Genomic DNA, 21,080 nt, shown 5'->3' with positions numbered 1-21,080 from the left:
AATGATGGGAACGGATCACTCTAATGTCCCTGAAGTGCTTAAGGTACATGAAAATACATAGCAATGCAAAAGTTAATGTTTCCTTAGAGCCATCATTAATTTTATGTTTGTTAATTGTGTTCTCGCACCATAAAATACCATTCCCTAAGAAATACTGCAAGACAGAATTGTTTACTTTATAATAGCACAGCCAGAAAGTTTGGAACAGGAAAGATGGGTTTGGATCTTGCTTCCCACTTATCTCCCACACAGGAAGTGCCTGAAAGCATGTAAAAAGCTTTATGCTTACAGGTGTTATATAATGGATGGGTAAGGATACTGAGCAGCATACATAAAAAGAGAAAAAATACATAAACCAGAACCATTACAATCTATATTTTTTTCAGATGCAGTGCTGTTCTGTGTTTATTCTGATAATATCACAAAGCTGTATGTCCAAAGTCTTTATAGCAGACGGGCTGGACCACTCCTATCTGCGAACTCTCAGCTCTGAGTGAGTCCAGCTCCAGCAAAGTCAAGGTTCCCTTTGACCTTGCGACATCAGGAATTCAGCATTGCACCTATTATGTGCATCTAATCCACCAAATAACTGTTGCTCATACATGGTTTGCAATGTATACTTGTGTGTACTTTGTGGGCAACCTCTGCAAAAAAACATAATCTGTATATTCAAGGAAGTTTACACAAAGATACTGAAGAAAACCATGAAGATTGATTGCTCTCAAATGTTTCTTATAAATAAATAATAGAACAGGCTGGAGGACAGCCTGAGGGCAGCAGTCAGGACCAGAACTGCCTGGTACCAATCACCATGTGAATACATGAAGGGGTCTGGTCTCTACTGTAAAAAGTTCATAATTAAAAAAGAATTAAAATTAAAATACTGTATTTTAATACATAATTTTGAAACATGAAATCTTTTTAATGTTAAATAATTCAAAAGTTATTTTTATGCTTTCAAGGAGAACATCCTTGCTCGTCTGTGCAATCTTAGTTGGGCACCAGGCAGGTAACTTCAGAATACATGAGCATTGTTTGTAAATGTTGAACAGGCAGAAAAATCAAGATGCCTCTTTTCAGGAGGTTAAGGTGAATTAAAAGAATTTAGTGCAAGTTCCTGCTTTTGTTTCTGCCCTCGTCCTTTTTCATACCAGAAGCAAATTAAGTCACTTGAAAAATTGATGTGAACACTAAACAGAAATGTACTTTGGACTCAGACAAGAAGTTAACAGTTTGCATCAGCAGTATTTTCAATCACACTAGTCAGAAATGAGGTTCTTTATGGTATTCTCTTAATCTACCCTGTGTTCTAGATTTATATTGCTTCACTGGAACTAAAATATTTCCAGCCACATTCCTAAAGGGACTTTGCCCTTGCATGTTTCCTTTTGGGCATGTGCAAATGCATTTTGTATAGATGCCTGCCACTGTGGTGAGCACAAACAAACGTTAGGCAACTAAATGCTGTCATTTTCACAAGTTGGTCACAAAATCTGAAGTCTGTTATTAAACATGTATTTTTTTTTAATAACCATAGAAAGGTAAATATGGAGCCTTTTCTGCATCACCTACTTAAATCACGGGGTGTTCCTGTATTACACTGCTAGTGAAGCTCTGCACTTTAAAATGAGGAAGTTGACATAAAACCTCAGTTCATTCTCAAGGGTTTTTTTAGATAGCTGCAACATTGACTTCGTTTGGTCTCAATTACCCATGCAGTTAACATACCTGATTGCCTCCAATGGACACTTTATGTAGATGTGGCTACTTCAATAAAATGTCCAGAGAGCCATTCATGCATCATCTCTCCATAGACCTAAGTGACTTCTTTTTCTGCAATATACTTGATTCCAGATTTATTTTGAGTATTTATACTTACACCATAGTCCTTCTTAAAAATTATAAGGTGATAGTTTGTTCATTAGTTCCAAATTAAATGTGTATCAGGTAATTAAGTAATATGCTATCAATCCTACACAAACTCCTCCTTGTAAGTGCTTTCTTTCCATACTCACTCTGGAGAAGGTCCTTTTTATTGTCTGTCTGCAATAGAAATTATCACTTCCCTTCCACTCCTGGCATTTCCTTGCATAAATGTTGATCCTTTTCAATGCCACAATCACTGTGACCATTAAAGCTTTACTAGGGTAGAGTCACATGTACTCAAGCAGTGAACATCCTACATAGGTAGGAGGTTCTTAAAATACCAAAGCAATTATAACACAGTAAACAGTTTGTGTGATCGTCATTGTAATTTCACAGGACACTTGATTATATTTTTTTTTTAGTTTGGATAAAACACTCTCAAAATTATGCTTACAGATGAATTTAGGCTTGATTTTCAGAATATGAATCTGCACAAAATTGAGAATCCCAATAAAAGGGTCTTCTGCCATTTCAGCCTTTGTCCGAGCTAATTACTGGTGTTTGCAGGACTGTTAAGGAACCTGCATATCTTCTGGTAAGGTAGTGCATACTTACTCCTACCAAATTACTACAAAACAACACATTTTGCATATTTGCAGCTGTTTTCCATATAAACTTCTGGCAAAGTAAAAAATGGTCAAATATATGCAAAAAAACCCTGCCGAGCTGTTATGACTGCAACTTTCTGTAAGATGTTTATGGGCTTTCCCATCTGTAAAATACACCTCAAAGTTGTTTCTCAATGTGAAAAAAACAATTGTTGGCATCTTCATTCCACGAAAAAGGGGAAACTATTTCCCTTGTGCCTAAGCAGTGTGGTCTCAAATGAAATGGAAACATTTTAACTTTCTGTAATAGCCCTCTAAATCACAATGCAGCTGAGCAAACAGGCTTTGTAAATGGGATCTATTAGGATTTTATTTGGCTACTGGAGTGCTGCCTCTTGGGCAATATTTCAAATTCACAAGATAATATTTGCAAAAATGCAAAAGATGGAAGTAACGAGCATGAAGGAGGAAAATGAAAACTAGTTTTATGTTTAGTAAGTTTGAGTGTCCTACATTAAAGACTACCAATGAATTCCAGGATGCCACTACAGGTGACTCCAACCTAGAAAATGCTGAGGTAAATGTTTCTTGGAAATACTCCTAATCGAAAAGAGCAATTAATATTAATGTAATAGCAATTACTCTGCCAGACATCATGGTAAACTAAAGACAAACTGAGAAGAAAGTGCCAAATAATCCACATACATGCTTTTGCTATGATAGTCTCCAGGTAAGGCTTAGCGGCAAGTACAATATGTATTTTTAAAAGAACTCCACCTGATTTTCCTGCTATGCATAGATTCAGGAGTAACTATCATACATGGCTTTCATATATAACGCATGTATTTTTGTCATTTGCCAATGCTGTGTCATCAGAACTGAGTTCGGCAGAAGGCTCAGGAGGGGGCTCTGCAGGAAGTGCTGGTGTTTGAGGAGTGTCTTCTTCCTTGGTGTCCAACTGCACGCTTTCTTGCGACTGACCATCCATGCAGTCCTTTTTGGACAACGGGTGAACTGACACTTTTATTGCAATCTGTTGAGGTGGTTCATGCAGTGACGATGCGTCAGAGTCCGCTGTGGGAGAGTCACTGCGCTTCAAAGCATTCGGGATCATATACAGCTCATCTGTTTCAGTGGTTTCCTGGCCTTCTGCTGTCTGCCGTACAAAATTCTGTCCTTGCTCCTCCAGACCGACAACCTCCATAATTTCTTCCATTATAGTCCTGCAGTTCATGATGAGAGGTGGCAAAGGTACGCTCCGAGCCAGCTCTTCAATATAGCGAGCAAATTCCATGGTCTTGAACTGGGTTACTTTGGCAAGCTCAAGTGTTTTGGCTGAAGTGATAATTGGGATACGCTTCGCAATCTCAAAGGCTTTCTGGAGTTTCTCTGCCCCTTCTGTTCTGAAGAATTCATTGATTGCTTTCTCTGTTTTCTTCAGATGACTGCTCATCATACATAACCGAGTAATGTTCAGTATCATAACAATGGTAAAAGCTACAAGGCAGACAATCATGTAATAGATTCCCATATCTCCGGAGGTAAAAACAACCCTCAGCGTCACAGTATTGTTAACACTGCCATACATATTAGATGCGACACACGTGTATTTCCCTCTGTCTTCAAAAGACACGCTGGTAATGTTTAGTAGCCCATTGTCAAGAAACCACCATTTTCCTGCTGGAGAGGAGACAGAGTAACTTAGAAGTATTTTGTTCACATGATCAATATAGTCTTAAACATCAGCTTTGTCAAACTGGCTTCAGATTTTGGAAGAAGGAAATAATGTTCACAAGAAGACAAAGTATTTACCATCATAAAGGGCTATCTGTCCCTGAGACCCTAGCTGTGTTATTATCAAATCCCTGACATCAACTGTGAATAATCGGATCATGCCCTAAAAGTCTCATTAAAAAATTAGTTAATATGCATGACATCTATCACAATCTTATGGTCAGTTAAGTTACAAAGATACGACTACTTACCCCAGAGTGTGTCCCAAACACATGCCACACTTCCTCAAAGAACAGTAACAATGGGATTGCGAGACAGAAAAACCTACTAAGCCCTCCTTGTTTTGTTCCCCAACAATGCATTTTCTTACAATTGGGTTATTTTTGGTGTTTTGTTACAGTATCTCATATAATTCTGTTAATGTAAACTTAAAAAAAAGTAAAATTTCAGACATCATATACTACACTGCCTGCCCTCTGAGGTGTTCAGAATTTAATTTTGAATTATGATTTAAAAAAAGGGAAATAGGACAGGAGGAGTAAGATGGACGGGAAAGAGAAAAGCCATGACCAGCTAAGAGAATATCTTCTTTGCCAGTGCGAACTTCTACACACCACGGTGGACCTTCTTTTACTTTCACATTTCTATCAGTGTAATATAATTGATATCTTTGGTCACTACATGTAATTGTACATGTACATTTCACATCCTTTGAATCTGGCATAGCAGAACCATTTAGCTACTAAACTGAGTTTGAAACAACATGTTAAAACCCAGCGCTCCTATCACTGCTAAAGTGATTCAAGATTCAGCTAGTTATTGTGTTTGCCATTATATATTGATAACGAGTAAGATTTTTAGTTCCACAAGTGAGCTTCATTTTTATTCAAATATCACTACCATTTAAGAGCTGAGGATGTGTATTTTTCTCCTTATTTGGTGTGATACAACTTATTAAATTGCAACTCTGCTATAAAAAACATGATTCAACTCCAATAGGAAAGCCTGGTGTCGATTCTTTCCTTCAGGTAAACCCATCCCTGGAAGTGTTCACATGGTGGAAAGAACAGCCAGGAAGTGTAGGAGTGCCTCTGTGCCTTCTGAACACTTCATACAGGGAGATATCATACAGAAGCTTTCCTTGTAACACGGTGACATAGGTTGATGTCAGCCAACAAGATCATCTAATACATACTGCTGCTCAGAGGCAGACTCAACTGTTTTCAATCTCTGTAATGCAATCCCAAGCCATTCCTGACAGGAATCTCTTGAAGGCAGTAAAGGAATTTCAATAACCTTCCACAGCAAGGAATTTCAGGCATTTACCTATTTTTACTATCAGAAAGTTGTTTTTCCTTAAACCCAACCTAACCAGCTGCAATTTAAGTCTATTAAGGCAGCTGGACAAAGACACAGAATATGTGATTAGCACAAAACCCCTGTGCAATGCATGTAAATCACAAAGCAAGGATTGCAGTCCTGCCACAGATCGGTGTATACCTTGCTTCTACATTTATTTTATCCTTTTCATGGAAGTTCTTTTGTTGTTAAAAAGATTATTCTATTTTTTTTACTTTATTTCTTTCAAGGAAGAATCTGTGAGCAATTCTGAAACTCATTAGTCAAAAAAAAGCCTTTAATTCAGAGTAGTTATGGGCTTTTACCATTTTGAAAGTTTTTCTAATTAAACATGGCTTATCCAAATCGTTTTTTTACATTATCTCCTAGAAGAAGCCTATGTAGAAAGTATTCCCACAAGATCTCTGCCTCAGTTCCTGTATGGACACTTCTTAATTACATCTTTTTATCCTCTTAGAATTTTGAACTTAGCTGAAACACTCTTTTTTGCTCTAGCTTAATTCTTGAAAACAGCTGAATCACTTTGCCTGAAATAAAAAAATACAGAATAAATAAACAGCTCAGTCTAAAGCAGACCTTCACATAAAAAAACTACCCCAATCTACTGCAGTTAGGCAAATTCAGAGGAAAACTTCCTTACAGAGGAAATGTCAGCATCTGTAACAGATGACACTTCTTTCTCCACCTCTAGAATACGAAAAAATACAGAGTATTGGCTGCTCAGTATTTCTTTGAATTGCAATGTTGGCAAAGTAGGTCTTTATTAATTGTAAAATGACAAGACGCCTTGCTGATATATCCCGGCTCCAGCTGTTATAAATGACATAATGGCATTGAACTGTGACTCAATGACTGGGTCTGCGCCAGTGGACCCTGGCAGATAGTATAAGCCTAATGAGAAAATGATTAGAAAAGGTATCATTGCTGGGTTTTGGTAACAGTTGAGTGCCATACTCAACATAACTATATACATAGTAAAGAAAGGTCTTGTGCTAGGAAACATTTCTTACAGGAAGACAGTCAGTTTCTTAAAGGAGGAAGTGCACTGTTGAAAGTCTAAGTTGAAGTGATGTTGTCATAATACTACATCTGCAATTTTTACTGACTTGGTGGAAGTTTTTGCTCACCTACCCGAATGTTTGTGTTAGTAGCTACCTCCCTCAGTTGACCGTACAAAGACCTAAAGTTAGATGCCTAACTAAAGGGGAAAATTTCTGTTAGTGAGCCTTAGTAAAACACTCTAGTGCACTAATCACAGTACGTTGCCATGACAGCACAATATCTGAAAGTCCGCTTACTAGCTCAAGTAGTTTCTTTCTCTAGCTTTACTTAGAAAATGATAAAATACTGCAATGTAAAATATAAGCAGTTATGCAGTATGCTTTTACAGATACACTATGCTGTTGCACATTCAGCTGGGTCAATCATTACTCCTGTCATAGCAGAGTTCTCCCTCAGGTCAGCTGTTCGTTAGGCAAGCTATCTTGCCTTTAGTACGAATAACTAAGAGTTTATTTCATCATGCTGTGAACAAAGCAGTCAGTATGGAAGGATTACATGAGCAAAACACCTTCCATCCCCCCCAAAACGTTCCCTAGAAGTGTAACTAGGATTATCACCCAAACCTTCCATTTAAGGAAAACAAGCTCATGTGTAATTAAGGTCTCTGGTAAATGCAACTGGAGAGTCTTAACTAAAGCCAGGAAGGCTCAAACTTGCTTGTCCTTCTGACTGCTGTCCTATATAGGTTTTTCTGTTGGTCATTCAGGGCATCTCCCATTTCTCACACTCCCATGGCACTACGCATAAAGACAGGAGGCATATCAGGGAGTTAGCTGTGTTGAATTCATGCCAACAAACTATTCCCATATGTCAAGAGAATCCTCCCTTAAGTTGGAAAATAGCTTTCTAGTCTTATTTGGTGCCAGAGAAGAACAAAATAGAACAGAATGGGAAATAGGATCAAACCCGAAGTCTTCCAATGAAAAGAAGCCTGTCTACACCTTCTGTTAAGTGCTTCAGCTTCTTGCTATGTGTTGCTATAAATAACACATTATAAAAACGTTACTGTTTTCTTCCAAGGTGCGCACAACAAATTTATGGCTGCCACTGGGCTTTCTTATATTTTCACATGGGAAAACACCACAGTCAGGCCATTAAAATCAGGTTATTGGTCAACCTGCTGAAATCAGAAGTGTCTCTGGACAGCCTATATCAGTGAGAATACTAAGATCTTACCTTTATTCTCTTCCTCTTGGAGCAGGCGGCCGTTGGAATTGAACCATCTGTAATGTGGACTAGGACTACCTTGGACATTGCAGTCGATCAAGGCACTACTCCCCTCCTTGACAATAATATGGTCGATGCGGGAGATCACCACAGGCACAGATCCTGTGTTCGTGTCAGTGCGGTTGAAAGTGCTATTAGTCACATCCTCAGCAGTCGTCAAAGCTGCTAATAAGATGACAAGGTGTGTGGTAGGCAGAAAGTACAAAAAGTGGTGGCTGTTCAGTATGTTCATTTTTCTTCAGTGGTATATGCAACTGGCTGGGAACTGGGATCGGTTCTGTTGAACGCAGGCCCTTGAAGTGAGGAGGTCACAGGACAGTTCTACTTTGATCCGTGCAATTTTATGTTTAAAATATCCTATAAAATAAATAAATAAGTACAATGAGATGGCATGTATAAACAAGCCATTAGATGTGCTCTTTTAAAATAGTGACACATCCATTAATGCATTTCACAATCATCAGCTCAGTGTCTTGTCTAAATGCTAATGTTATCACAGTCCTTATTCTTACTGGAAAAAGATGCATACATTTTCCTGACAATAGTGTTGTTCAGAGTGGCAGGCGTGGGAGAAGGCTTTTATCACCTAGACACTTAGCGGCAATTTAGCTACAGCACCAGCTACAATTTTATGCCAAAAGTTCTACAGGTTTTTCTTTTCTTTTTTTTTTTTTAACAATTGCAAAATCAACAGGAAAAACAAAGGTACAGCACGTTAAAGCTGTCACTACCAGTTCAATGCTGCAACTCTGTCACGTGCATGGAATTGTTGAACATGGTGTAAGAAAGAACTGCTCCAGGAAAGGTTTTTGGAGATGATGCTGGAATCCTTAATATACACAATTTTGTCCAAATACAATAGCACATACAGCAAAACATCTCAGACCATTCACTTTTCTTAAGCTGCTGCATTTTTTAAAGTTTTCTGAAATAAAACATAGCATGGAAAAATATGCTTAAAAGAGGATATTTAGTAGTTGATAAAGTCATTTCAATGTCATTTTTAGAGCAGATTTAGAAAGAAAAATACTTGCTAGTGACATAAGTATGGGTACGGTTTCTTTGAGATACAAATGAAGTTGGGACTTTTCCATTCCTTATGTGGCATTAAGCATTTTGCCCGTATACTTTTTGCACACTCTCACTACAATATTTTCCCTCAACTAATCATCTACAATGAGCCCTTTCTTACACAGTGATTTCAGTTTGTAGACAGAGGAGGGAGGGGGTTTACAAATGTGCTCTCTATTGGCCTCATTATGCTCCCAGTGAACACAATTGGCATTCAGTACTGACTGAGGGCACAATGGTGGCCTCAAAATGAGCACCTTCAAAAATTTCACCCTAAGAGTGAAAGGGCCACAAATGATGTTAAAATTACATCAGAGTATCTAACTACATTGGTTTTACTTGGTTTTGCAAAGTAAATAATTGAAACTTAGTGAAACTTATTAGTTAGAGGAATCTACCTGGAATCCAAACATAGGTAACAGTAAGTATTTAACAAACCTTCCCCAAATGAACATTTTACTTGCACAACTGTTTACATTTTATTAAAAATCTGGTTGACACTATGGTAACTCATCTACCTTAGCATGGAAAATGACTGCTGACAAGGTTAGGTCAGTTCCATAAAGGAAACACTAAAATCAATCAATCAAACAAACAAACAAACAATCCCCTTCCCTCATTTCTTCTTTATTCAAAAAAGAAAGAAAACAACATTACTGTCTTTCACTAGTAATATTTGACTTAGGTTGTTTTCTTTTCCATCCCCTGTTCTCTGTAAGGCAATGAACTTGATTTCATACAAATAGATACAACTGTTATTAAAAGAGCAAAATAGCTTCCTCCATTTTGTAGGATGAATCATTACTAGAAATGACAAACTATGTTTTTTTAGATAAACTGCATGTATGGCATGGATGGCTGTCACAACTCCAAGCCTGCCCTCATTTTTTCTCTGTTTTTCTAATTATTGAATGTGGAAATATTTGTCTTGAACAGCCAGAATAATTTTAAACTTTTTAAACTTTAAATTAATATACAAATCTTGTTTGTCATATTAAGCTATATAAACAATGACTTCAGAAATCCATTTCCAATTATGCAAAGCATGTAGAGCCTGCGCTTTTGAAGTTCTCTATAGGTACAGCCTGTCTGAATCTGCACTTTGGAAAAAATCCTTCAATTCTGCCTATTCACTTCAGTAACTATTTACATCTCCTTTCTACTACTCCATTAACCTTGGAGACAGCCATTCTTTATGGTTACACATATTCACTCTATAAAATGTTTCTGTACAGTGTAATATATCTGCACTGCGCCATACAGAAAAGCCAAAAGACACGTCACACTTCCTGGCAAGGGAGCAGGAACAAAGACTGGCTGGATTAAGACAATGGGAAGGGCAAAAGAACAATATAAATTGATTAAGCTTTGTATTGCTAATTACTGGCTGTGGCTTGTTATTATTGTATTTGAGCCTACCATATTTTTTGATGGCAGAAAAATCAGTAGCAATCAAAAAAGATGTTTAGTGTGGAGAGCAGTTTGTATTCCCGAAGGAAATGAAATAGCATCGCCCCAACAGGTGAAGAGAAAATCTGTAAGGAAGGACTTGCAGTGTATTCGGAAGCTCAAGGCAGTTGGTGGCCCACTGAATCCCTACGGCACAGGGATGCTGTGGATGGATGTTTGGAACGCGTGTGATGGCAGTAACAATGTAAGGCATGCCTATTCTGTACGTTTACCTGTGTTTAACGCAGAGCAAAACATGAAAGCAAAACCCATACCTTTATATAGCGATAACAAATGTGACTGGTTCTTAACACGGTCAAAGGACCAATTACTTGTCTGAAAATAACAGTGACTCCCTCACTCTCGCATAGAATTGAATCATGAATAGCTGCAGTAAATTTTAAGAAATAGAGCCAAATAATTTATGTCTACTGTGGGAGATTCATGCCTACTCATGTCACTCCTGCGAATGTACTTTCCCATGTATGTTTCTGAAATGAAGAATATTAAGAAAACACTAAATACCTCTGCAGATGCATTTGTTTGAAATAAATACAGTTTGATGGCTAGTATAAGGAATAACCAGGCAGTAGGTTTAAAGCAGAATGTTTGGAAATGGTGGCTGCTGCTTTCACGTGCCACCCAGGGAAGTGCTCTTCATGGACACTTGAATACATTCAAGGAGTCAGGAAGAGATCTCTCTGAAAAGCAGTGTTTTAAGATGCAGGTTTAGACAAATGATCCTAGGGCAACTACGAAATGATAGGGAATCTTTTCTGTGGTGTGCATCCCATGCACTGTTAGTGGGGAACAAAAAAATGGAAGAAACCACAAGGAAGGTTTTCTCAGCGTCACCTAGCACAAGAAAGTTAAAGGGTGGCCATGCAGGGAACTAGATGTCCAGGACCCTTTGCTAACCTGTTGGGCAGGACCAAAAATGCTAGAGTCAGGTTAGGATAGCAGGAAGAAGCAGAGAGAGAGAACTGAAAGGGTAGAAAATGTGCTCACAGCAGACTCCGGTGCAAAGGCAGATTTCCTGAGAGTTTCTGTCCTACTGCTTTGCTGTAGGCACAACAGCAGCCTGAGGATATCAGGGAAAAAAAATCTGGGAGCCAGCTGCTTTGTTAAACATAAGTGATGTAATGGGTTATGATTCAATCACACAACTAAACGGGGAGAAAGCTACAGAGACCGAAACAGGACTGCTAGTGATGTCTGCCCACTTCTCTTGCAAAGAAGCAAGAGAATCCAGAATATCAGAAAGGTGGGCACAGTGTTGTCACCCTAGATCTTGGCCATGAGAGGCGGTAATTAGCTGTGGCCCATGATAAACCTGGGTGAAGGCAGCCAAAATTGTAACCTTTTAATCTGACCTGAAGTCAGAGAAAGCTGGATTGACTAGAATAAAACAAAGATTCCTGTAATAACTCCTCACGACTGAGAGTAACACAGGACAGTAATGAAGGAGGACACCTGCAATATTGAGTATTGCTCTATGGGAACAGACTGAGTCTCTGGGAGCATTTTTGCCACAAAAGGGTCACTATAAACGAAAAGTTAAATTTCTGGTCATGGAAAGAATGTAAGTGTTCCTTTCTCCCATCCCCAAAGAACATGAGCTACCTGTAAAAGACTTATAAAAAGTAAAAGTTTGTAATATATTTAATGTGGTTAAATACACTTTTTTCCCCTTTTTTTTTTTTAATGTTAAAATTGTGGTGCACGAAAAGGAAAAAGAACACCCTCAGCTATTCTGAGCTACCTTTTCCACCCAAAGTTGTAGTCAGGGACAGGTTTACCTCCCAAGATGGAATCAGAAGAATCCCCAAACTCTCCTCCAGCACCTAGAACATATATATAGATAACTTACCCTGCCATATTGTATCTGTAGCAACATTTACTGAAAGATGATTGCCAGTGGTCCTTACATTAAATGGTTTTGTTTTTTTCTTCCCCAACCCAAATGGTGTAAACTGAAAATCTGAAAGGAACAGATTTACTGCTTGCGGGATTAACTTCCAAGGAAAATTGCATGAGACTGGAGCCACATGAGGGAACTATGACAGGCTTTTCTTCTAAGTGACACGATAGCCAGCTCTAGCGTGCTCTCTATGCATTTCTATCCAGAGAAGTTCCCTGGAATGTGCACCAGAACAAGCACAGCTGCAGGGTGGTGGTATTACTCCTAACTATGTGAAACAGGGACAAAAACTGAGGTTAAAACTTCTCTGTCCAAAATCAAGCATCAGTCTAAACAGAAGACACTTACAGCTCAGACTGGCTGGGAACATTAATCACTCAGAGATATGTTCTGATTGACCATTTTTTTTTTCATGTCACGGATGAGTTTGCTTCCCAGTATCACTGCCACCAAAGAAAATAATTGTGGTTGAGGAGCCACGTTTGTAAGTGCTGCATTTGTGAAGAACAACATGATGGCAGAGCACAAAAGAACAGAAAAGGAGGGCAGTGATGCATACCTTTTCCTGGCTTGCTCACTTCTGTAAAACTGTCCTGTTCTTGTTCTTGAAATAATGTGTAGTCCTATTAACTGTTAGGTTATTCAATTCCGAAGTGAAGCACAAGAAGCCAGCTTATTGTATAATGCATAAATTATGTTCCTATAGCTTTAACATCCCAATGCTATCTTGCTTGGCTTATAAGTGATCAAGAAAATGAAATTATTTTCATTCTAGTTCTCATTCGTCTATAAATAAGTATCAAGGATGATGCTACAAAACAAAATTAAAACTAATTCTTTATAACTTAAAAACTACTTACTACCTTTCCTAGTTTCCGTGGGCAATGCCTTTACAGAGTGGGCAACAGTAAAAGTTAACAGTTTTTACTGGAACAGGAATGCAAATGAAGGAACTTATGCCACACAGAAGGTGAGAAGCTCACTGCCAGTTCATAGGCTTAAGAGTGAGAACCACCTACTGAAAAGTTTAAGCTATTAGGGTCCAGACAGGCAGATGAAGAGAATTTAGAACTAGCAGAAACTTTCTGACTTGTTTTTCTAGTCATTTGCTAGACAATACAATATTAAGGCTTGGTTCTGAAAGAGCTGCTCCGTTCATTCTCTGTGGGGGGATTTCAGTCCTTCATAACTTCATGGTTTTCTGCTTCCCTGGCTATGTTGAATAGGCGACACGCTGGTGATGTTTGTAAGATGAAGAGCTTCCTTCTGCACATCTAGACTGGGGCTTCCCAACTGGGCAGCAGCTCCCAACTATGTGCATGTTTCAGTCTCTTCAGCTGCTTTCAGCTGCCTAGGAATCTTTTAGAAACTTCTAATCAGGGCTGTGTGATACTGCCCCGGCCACATGTGCTCAGCCACTTGGTGTCACACTTGCTGCCTTCAGCCACCTGATGGGAGAGTATAGAGAAGACAGACCCAGGCTCCTCTCAGAGGTGCACAGTGAAAGGACAAGAGACAACGGACACAAGCTGCAACAATGGAAATTATGATTATTTATGAAGATTTTTTTAACCAGGATATCAGCCAAGCCCTGTAACAGGTTGCCCAGAGGGGCTGTGCAATCTCCATCCTTTAAGATGTTCAAAACTTGACTAGAAATAGCCTGAGCAAACTGGTCTACAGTGGCCCTACTTTGAGCAGGTGTTGGACCAGATGGCCTCCAGAGGCCCATCCCAACCTAAAGAAACACTAATACACATGAAACACAAATACAGGAATTGCCTTGAAGAAGTCACTGTGAAAAAATAGGGCTAGTCTTAAAAATTTCTATATGGGATGCTGGGAAGTTGTCTTCATGATCCCCTTCATAATCCTTTTATTTTTTAGTAGCAGTATTTTAGAATGACGAGACAGGCTGAGAGTGTTGACTATAGCCTGAAAAAAATGTTTGGCATTCTCCATTGTACTTACATGATAAATGGGTGCCTTTACCATATAGAGAGGACTTATTTCCAGCCTACGTAACTACTGAAATATCACTTATTTGTGGTGTCAGCAATAGTGAATGTTTTTCCCACATGTAGATAGTCAAGACTCTAAAGTTCATGGGTTATTACCTGCTGATAAATCTGGCTTCTTGATGCTAGAGAATTGTCAGTTGTGGTGAATCTAATATTGAAATAGAATAAAGAGAAATAAGTCAGACTCAAAGACAGACTAAGATAACCTTTTCAGACTACAGACTTCAGAGGGTAGATGACTAAGAGATGTTATTAAAAATATACACAATATCGAATGGTGTAAAGAAGACAGTTGAGGCATATGTATTTACTGCTTCTCATAACACTAAAAAGAGACAAATTTCAGTGAAACTGAGGTGGAAGATGGGAGGAAAGAGAAGGAAGTTTTTTGATTAACAGTGACAAGACTGCAATTTCTTGATACAAGATAAAATAAGGGCTGGGAATTTAGGAAGAGAAACTGTATAGAATTTACCTACACAGGTTCATAGATTATGACGGTTTATGCAGAATGAGGGGACTTAACTGTCTTTTGTATATTCATTGTCCTCTGAGTGTATGGCCCTGGGCAGTGAACAAGAACGGCTGTCAGTATGGCAAGTTGGAGCCATTTTCTAGGACTCCTGTCCAAAAGAAATGATAATAAAGAAGCCTATAAATTAATTTTATGTTTTGTAGGCACTGGTAAGCTATTACAGGCAAACATTTGTCAATTTGTTTTGTAAGGTGACAAATGATAAATAACAAATGAAAGAAAATGGAAGAATCAAGGGTTGTAGCTTATTCTACCATTAATAGCAGAAATGGAGTAAAATCTGTTATGAGTATCTTCTAAAGTTATTTTGTTCGGAACACATCCAACACTGTAGGGGATAACAGAGTAAAGTTAATGACTGTAAAGATCTGGTTATCTTAGTTTCAGGGTTCCACAGTATATCAATAAACTGCAGCAAGAAAACACCAAGCAATAAGGTGATTCCACATTTTATGTGTGTGATGGAAAATGAATGCTATACCCAGGCTTTTGGTGTAGGGAAAGAAGCACATGCCATTCTATTCAGCAATGGTACAATGAAAGAGTTCTTCACGTTGCCTTTATGAGTGTGTAAATGTTTTAGAATATTTTTACTGCAATCTTCTCCTCAGTTTTGTTCCTCTTTACACTACTTCATGTCTCAATACTGCAAAACTAGCAAGCATATGGCGTCCTAGAAACTTTAAGACCCCCTTCACTTGAAATTTTTGAATGGACCCACTGATTTAACCATATCTTTGAATGGTCTGACGTGCACTCCCCTCATGTCAGTGAACACTCAGAGACCCTAATCCATTAACCTAAAAATGAATAGATGAAGGTTGTTGGCAGGTAATTATTGGAGAGATTATTTAAAAGGACCTCAAGAATGCCAAACCTCTGAAAAGTTCCCGTTTGATGTAGCAGCTCCTGTAATCCCAGCATCTCTGCTGTATCAAATCAACTGTTTGCAAAATACACTGAAGTAACAAAAACACTCAGGCAACTTAGATGCTTAACTTTTCAGTAAATAAGTTGTAGTTCATATGTGCATTTTGATATGGACTGAGTGATTTAAGTGTTCTTTCTTGGAGGTATTTTAATGACTGCAGTAAAAACAAAGCAAAGTTTTATATTTAGTGGAGAAGCTTGCTGTTTTTAATCAAAACAGGTACTGTGGTGCAAATGTCCTACTGAGTTGTGGGCTACCCGGATCATAAAGCAGATTCAACACTATCAGTAGTGGAGACTTCTTAAGGCCCAGCTTATGTTTTATTAGGTATGCACTCTTTACAGGATTATTAATCTTACAAATAAATAATTCTTCTATGTAGATTATCTAGATTTATTTAGCATTTGTATTTATTCGGAGGCTGGACAATTACCACTGAATATAGTGTTCTGTACAAAGCTATTATTCCAGAAACATATGTATGGCTTTAAGTGACACTTGCTTAACTTCTTGTGAGCTTTCACCATAGCTATTTTGCTGTTGCAGTACACACGGATTGATCAATGCTTAAAAGTCCCCTTTGTTGGGAAAGGAGGAACAAAAAAGATGCACAGAGAATCCCTCCTACACTTCCACATACATCTGCGCGCTGCCTGGCCTCACCAAGTTCTACGTATCTTTCATTTTCTTTACTCACCTCTTATCTTTTATTTATACCGGCACTCTAAGCGTTATTCTGCCAACAGTTTAAATAACCGAAGTCAGCAAATAGAACAGACCTTACATGCTCTTGGCATGGCTTACGTGACCCTGCTAAGAACATAGCAATGCAGAATGCAGCCTGATTCACTTCCCTCCGCTTCCTCTTTTGAGCTGTGTTTGCTAAAGCTAACCATCCTTTAAGCACATCTAATTGTTTTCTTTTTCCAAATGAAGAAGAAAAATTCTAGATGTAGGATGTTCAAACAAGATATAAAATTAAAAATTAAGTTTTGTTTAAACAAAGATGTGAAGGGACTGCGCAGGGCTAAAGACTTCTACTATTTAAACTCTAAATTTTGTATGTGCTTTGAATAAATGAATGTTTTAAATGCACTGATACAGTTTTCATTATACTATTTTAACAAAAGGCTCCCATTTTAGTTGGAATATAAAAGAGGAAAAAAAAATAGGAAACTAATTCTCTTCTATCCCTATAGAATTGCAAGATGGATATAATTTTTAATGACTGGCTTTCATATTTATTGGTTTCCGGGATACAGGGCAAAGAGGTTACACGTGGATGCCATGATTAGGACAGGATTAACCTTGTCAGAGGGGGAATTTAAAGGAATCTAACCATTCATGACTGACTGCAGTAGAAAAGGATCATTTCAGCTTAAAAGGGCCTGTGCCTATTTCTTCCACAAGTAACAAAGAGGATAGCAGACGGGCTTCAAAGGAGTTTGCCCTGCACCACACAATAACTTAAGTCTTGCTTGTACACAAATGTGATCAATTCAGCCCTTTCCAAGCATGTCTATATAAGGCCATGTATATGCAATAATTTAGTTGGAAGCCCTCAAGAACTTACTAAAGAACCTCTATAATTTGAGACTTTTGTGCCACTTATTTCTACTTCAGACTGAAAAATGTAACATTAAAGTAACATAACTTTCTCAGCATCCAGTATTGCTGTCAGTATCCAGTACTGTCAGTAGGACTGTGTACCACACACAGTCACGGACGTATGACTGGGGACTGCACACAGAGCATGGATGGACAGCAGCTCAGAATCGCAGGAATGAAAAAATTCCAGGAAGTATCCACGAGCTTGGTCTTACACCAGAATCTTCTGGTGACATATTAATATGGTCCAGACTATCCCAAGGAGGATCATAGGCATTTGTACCTGCAAAAACTTCTAGCAGAGGTGCAACTTGCTGACAAAGAAAACCCTGCTAGCAAAGCTCAATACAGGTTACTTTAGCTTCTGGCAAGCCCACTCTCCCTGTTATAAGTTGCATCCATATCTCAGTGGTGCCTTACACTGGCAAGAATTTTAAACCATAAAAGAAATGCCAGTCCCCAGATTCCAAACTTTCTACGCAAGAACTGAAATTGGAGATTGGTTTTGTTCCATTTAAATCATTCCCCAGCACCCATATCATTGTGTCACATACGTGACCCTCTCCTAAACTGTATGGGGGTGGCTTTGCATATTTCTGTTCCTTGGTTTTAGTTTTTTTTTTTCCCCCTGGTTAAAGTGATGAATACACACTTTAACCAGGTTCCTGTGCGGACTCCATCCTCCTCCTCCTCCACATTAGAGCAGGACCTGTCTAATTGCAGGGAGGAAAGGGGGACGGGGCAGGGAGGCAACTGGAGTTGTACAACATAGATCACTTTAGAATTCACTGCCATGCTCCCACCATGTGTTAAATGTTTTAAGAGTGACTGATTTTATGTCTATGCTTTCAGGATGGACAAATACCTTGGACAAATACCACATATCACTGTATTAAAGTAGGAAGAAAGTCTTTTTTTTTTGGTGGATGCTCTGCTGTTTGTCTAGGCCTCTGAAAACTTCAAATTCTTCAGAAAAAAAAAAAGGTGTACAATGCGCACTCCAGCTGTTTAAGTTGCATTCAACATCAACTGATGATGAAGTCTAAATGAGAAGGCTTTCTAATAAAAAAGGATTCCTACTACACCAACTACAAGTATACCAATGGTGCTGTCGCTAACTATACACGCTAAGTCTGACAAAAGATTCCTACCATGCAAACATCATCTCCATTGAAAAGAGATCTGCTGTATTCTGTCCTACTGCAGTGAAGAAACTCTTCCACAATGTAATGGCTTTAAGCAACTAAAGCGCTACATTTTGTTCCCTTTTAACTCCTTTGTGTTTTTCCCTTTGAACTAACTTTACAGTCTTTCAGGCAAATACGTACCAAATGAGGTTGCATTTAGTATTTAGCATTGCTTACACAGTTGGTACTTTTATTTCCGGAGCAGGCTTATCAGGGAAGGCCCATTTGAGATGTTCAATTTAACAACTGAAAGAGGACTGTTAGGGGAAGTGTAGTCTCTTACAAGACTCTCCAGATAAATGCACAGGAAAAGTGCCTGCTCAGTAGTGCTCTCTGTTCTCTTAAGCTTGCTCGTCCTATGCTGTTCGAATTTGCCCCGCTAAGAAACAGTATTTGATAGTTATTGCAAGACCGCTCTCAAGTTTTAGATTGTTGTTCCCTCAGGGCACTTCTGAAATTGAGTTTTATCTCATGAGACCATCCTGTCAAGTAAAAGGGTAATTAAAGCAAAATATCAGGAGGCAGCCTTTATTTTAAATTTAAAGCAGCACAACTTAAGCTCTCTTAAGAAGTCAGCTCCATTGAAGAGGTGATTAATTCTGTACTGAATTAATACCTCCCTTTCTCCTTCCCAGCGCGGGACAGCAGCGAGCGTCCCGGCCGCGGGCTCCAGCGGGAGCGCAGGAGTTGAAGGTCTCCAGGAGAAGCTTTGGGCTCATTAGCTTTTTTGCCTCAAGAAGCACATCTTCCTGCAAGCCCGCTGCTGATTTGAATTAATCTCTTGAACTTTCATGCTGAACACTGCGTTACTCCACTCTCGTTGCGCGGGCAGCTACCGCTCTCCACGGCGGGCTCCCCGTGAACTGCCGGGCGACAGCCGCCGCGGGAGAGGGACGATGTCGGGCTCGCCAGGCTCGTCGTGCTCCCCCGGGCACGGCCACCGTCCCCGTGCTCCGGCCCTCCAGGCTCCCCCGGGGCCGCCAGCGGCGGGGCAGCGCGCCCGCTCCAGGGCTCACCGCGGTGGCTCCGCGCCGGGGACCAGGGAGCTCTGCAGCCACCGCGGCACAGGGGCCGGCGCGCGGCAGGTGCCGGCGGCGCGGCGAGGCCGGTCGAGGCGGCGGCGGGCAGCGCTTCCCCGGGACCGCCGCCTGCTTGCCCGCCTGCCCGCCCGCCTGCCGGGGGAACCGCGGCCCGCGCCCCCCGCCGCGCCCCCCGCCGCGCCCGCTCACCTGGCCGCCGGCTGCTCCCGCTCGGACGCTGCTGCCGCCGCCACCGCCCCGCGGCAGCGCCCGCCGCCGCCGTGCCCCTCAGCGCGCCCCGCGCAGCACCATGCCGGGGCCGGGGCGGGCGGAGCGCGGCGCTGCCGCAGTGCCGTGCCGCGCCGCGCCGCGCCGTACCGTGCCGTGCCGCGCCGTGCCGTGCCGTGCCGTGCCGTGCCGCAGCGCTGCCCGCCGCTCCGCCGCTGCCGGCTCCGGCAGGGGAAAGTAGGTCAGGGCGGCACTGAGCATGCTCGGGGCCGGGCCGGGGGGCGGCCCCGGGGCCCGGGGGGGGACGCGGGGGGCGGCAGCGCCCGGGGCCGCCGGGGCGAGGCCGGGGCCGGGGCCGGGGGCCGCCGCCGCTGCAGGGCCGGCGGGGGCCGTGCAGCGGCTGGAGGCGAAGCGGTGGGGTGTGAAACAAGCGGGCGGCTGCGAGAGCGCGGGGCGGGGGGAGGCGAGAGTGACGGGGGGGTGTCACCCCGCCGCCCCCGCGAGTCCCCTCTGCCCCTGCGGAGCCTGTGGTCCGGCGGGAGCGCTCCCCTATGCCGGGCGGCGCAGCCCCGGCCGGCGGGATGCGCACGCCGGTCATCGCATCCCTTCTCAGAGATGTCTGCGGGAGCAAGGGCTGCAGGAAAGGTGGAAAAACCCAACCTGTTTGGATAATCTTGGAAATCAAAATGCTGTGCTTCAGAGAAATGCTACGCGTGTTTTTCCTGCAGGGCGACATTCATAACGGGATTACAGCACCCAACTCCAGTTTAAGCCCAGTCTGAGGAGGTCCCAGCCTGCGGGAAGCTGACACTGACTCTGTAGGTATCCAAGTGCTCTGTCACAAGAGGGTAAAGCTGTCTTTTACCTTGAGCAAAACTGCTTGAATGTGGTTGGTGCTACCTGTGCAGGCTGTGCAGCTGCTAAAAATGGATTGGGATGTATGTGGGCAGCTGCAGGCAGGAGTCTGGCAGGGACCTGGTGTGTGCCGGTGCTGTCCTGTGTCACTCTCACGTACTTCATCCCTGACCTTGTGCTATCAGAAGAGGAGGATGAAGGGCCACCTTCAGCTGAGCATCTGGTGGGATTTTGGTTTATGGTGGGATAAACCATAGAGGTCTATGTTTCCAGATGTTCATAAGGCTCCTATAGCCAGGCTTGGACCCTGCTCTTGATATCCTCTTCTGATTGCTTCCAGGGCAGTAGTAACTGAAGCTCCTCTGCTCATGGGAAGAGTAACCAGATGAGAGAGCATTT

General features: G+C 41.2%; 1 protein-coding gene across 3 annotated transcripts; it reads right to left on the bottom strand.

The window, feature by feature from the left end:
* Positions 1 to 772: 772 nt before the first annotated feature.
* Positions 773 to 19,949, bottom strand: MFAP3L (microfibril associated protein 3 like). 3 transcript variants are annotated; one of them, XM_075149335.1, is made up of 3 exons: positions 19,809 to 19,949; positions 7,806 to 8,213; positions 773 to 4,154 (listed from the first exon to the last, which is right to left on the bottom strand). In XM_075149335.1, exons 2-3 carry the CDS (start codon positions 8,086 to 8,088, stop codon positions 3,289 to 3,291), a joined length of 1,149 nt encoding a protein of 382 aa, XP_075005436.1. In that variant the 5' UTR covers positions 8,089 to 8,213; positions 19,809 to 19,949; the 3' UTR covers positions 773 to 3,288. The 3 variants fall into 3 exon arrangements, with proteins under 3 accessions (XP_075005436.1, XP_075005438.1, XP_075005437.1); XM_075149337.1 differs by having other exon boundaries at positions 773 to 4,151; positions 19,809 to 19,892; XM_075149336.1 differs by lacking the exon at positions 19,809 to 19,949 and adding an exon at positions 14,415 to 14,501.
* Between the last annotated feature and the right edge of the window lie 1,131 nt (positions 19,950 to 21,080).

This window comes from Calonectris borealis, chromosome 4 (assembly GCF_964195595.1).
Source record: "Calonectris borealis chromosome 4, bCalBor7.hap1.2, whole genome shotgun sequence".
NCBI classification, from domain to species: domain Eukaryota; kingdom Metazoa; phylum Chordata; class Aves; order Procellariiformes; family Procellariidae; genus Calonectris; species Calonectris borealis.
The sequence above is the reverse complement of the archived record's forward strand: the minus strand, read 5'-3'. Positions and strand labels throughout refer to the sequence as shown.

Excerpts from the sequence above, each read along its gene's own strand:
- MFAP3L (XM_075149335.1), bottom strand. The coding sequence starts at position 8,088 with ATGAACATACTGAACAGCCACCACTTTTTGTACTTTCTGCCTACCACA. Across the intron at positions 4,155-7,805 it reads CCAAGAGGAAGAGAATAAAG|CAGGAAAATGGTGGTTTCTT; the intron begins GTAAGATCTTAG and ends TCTCCTCTCCAG.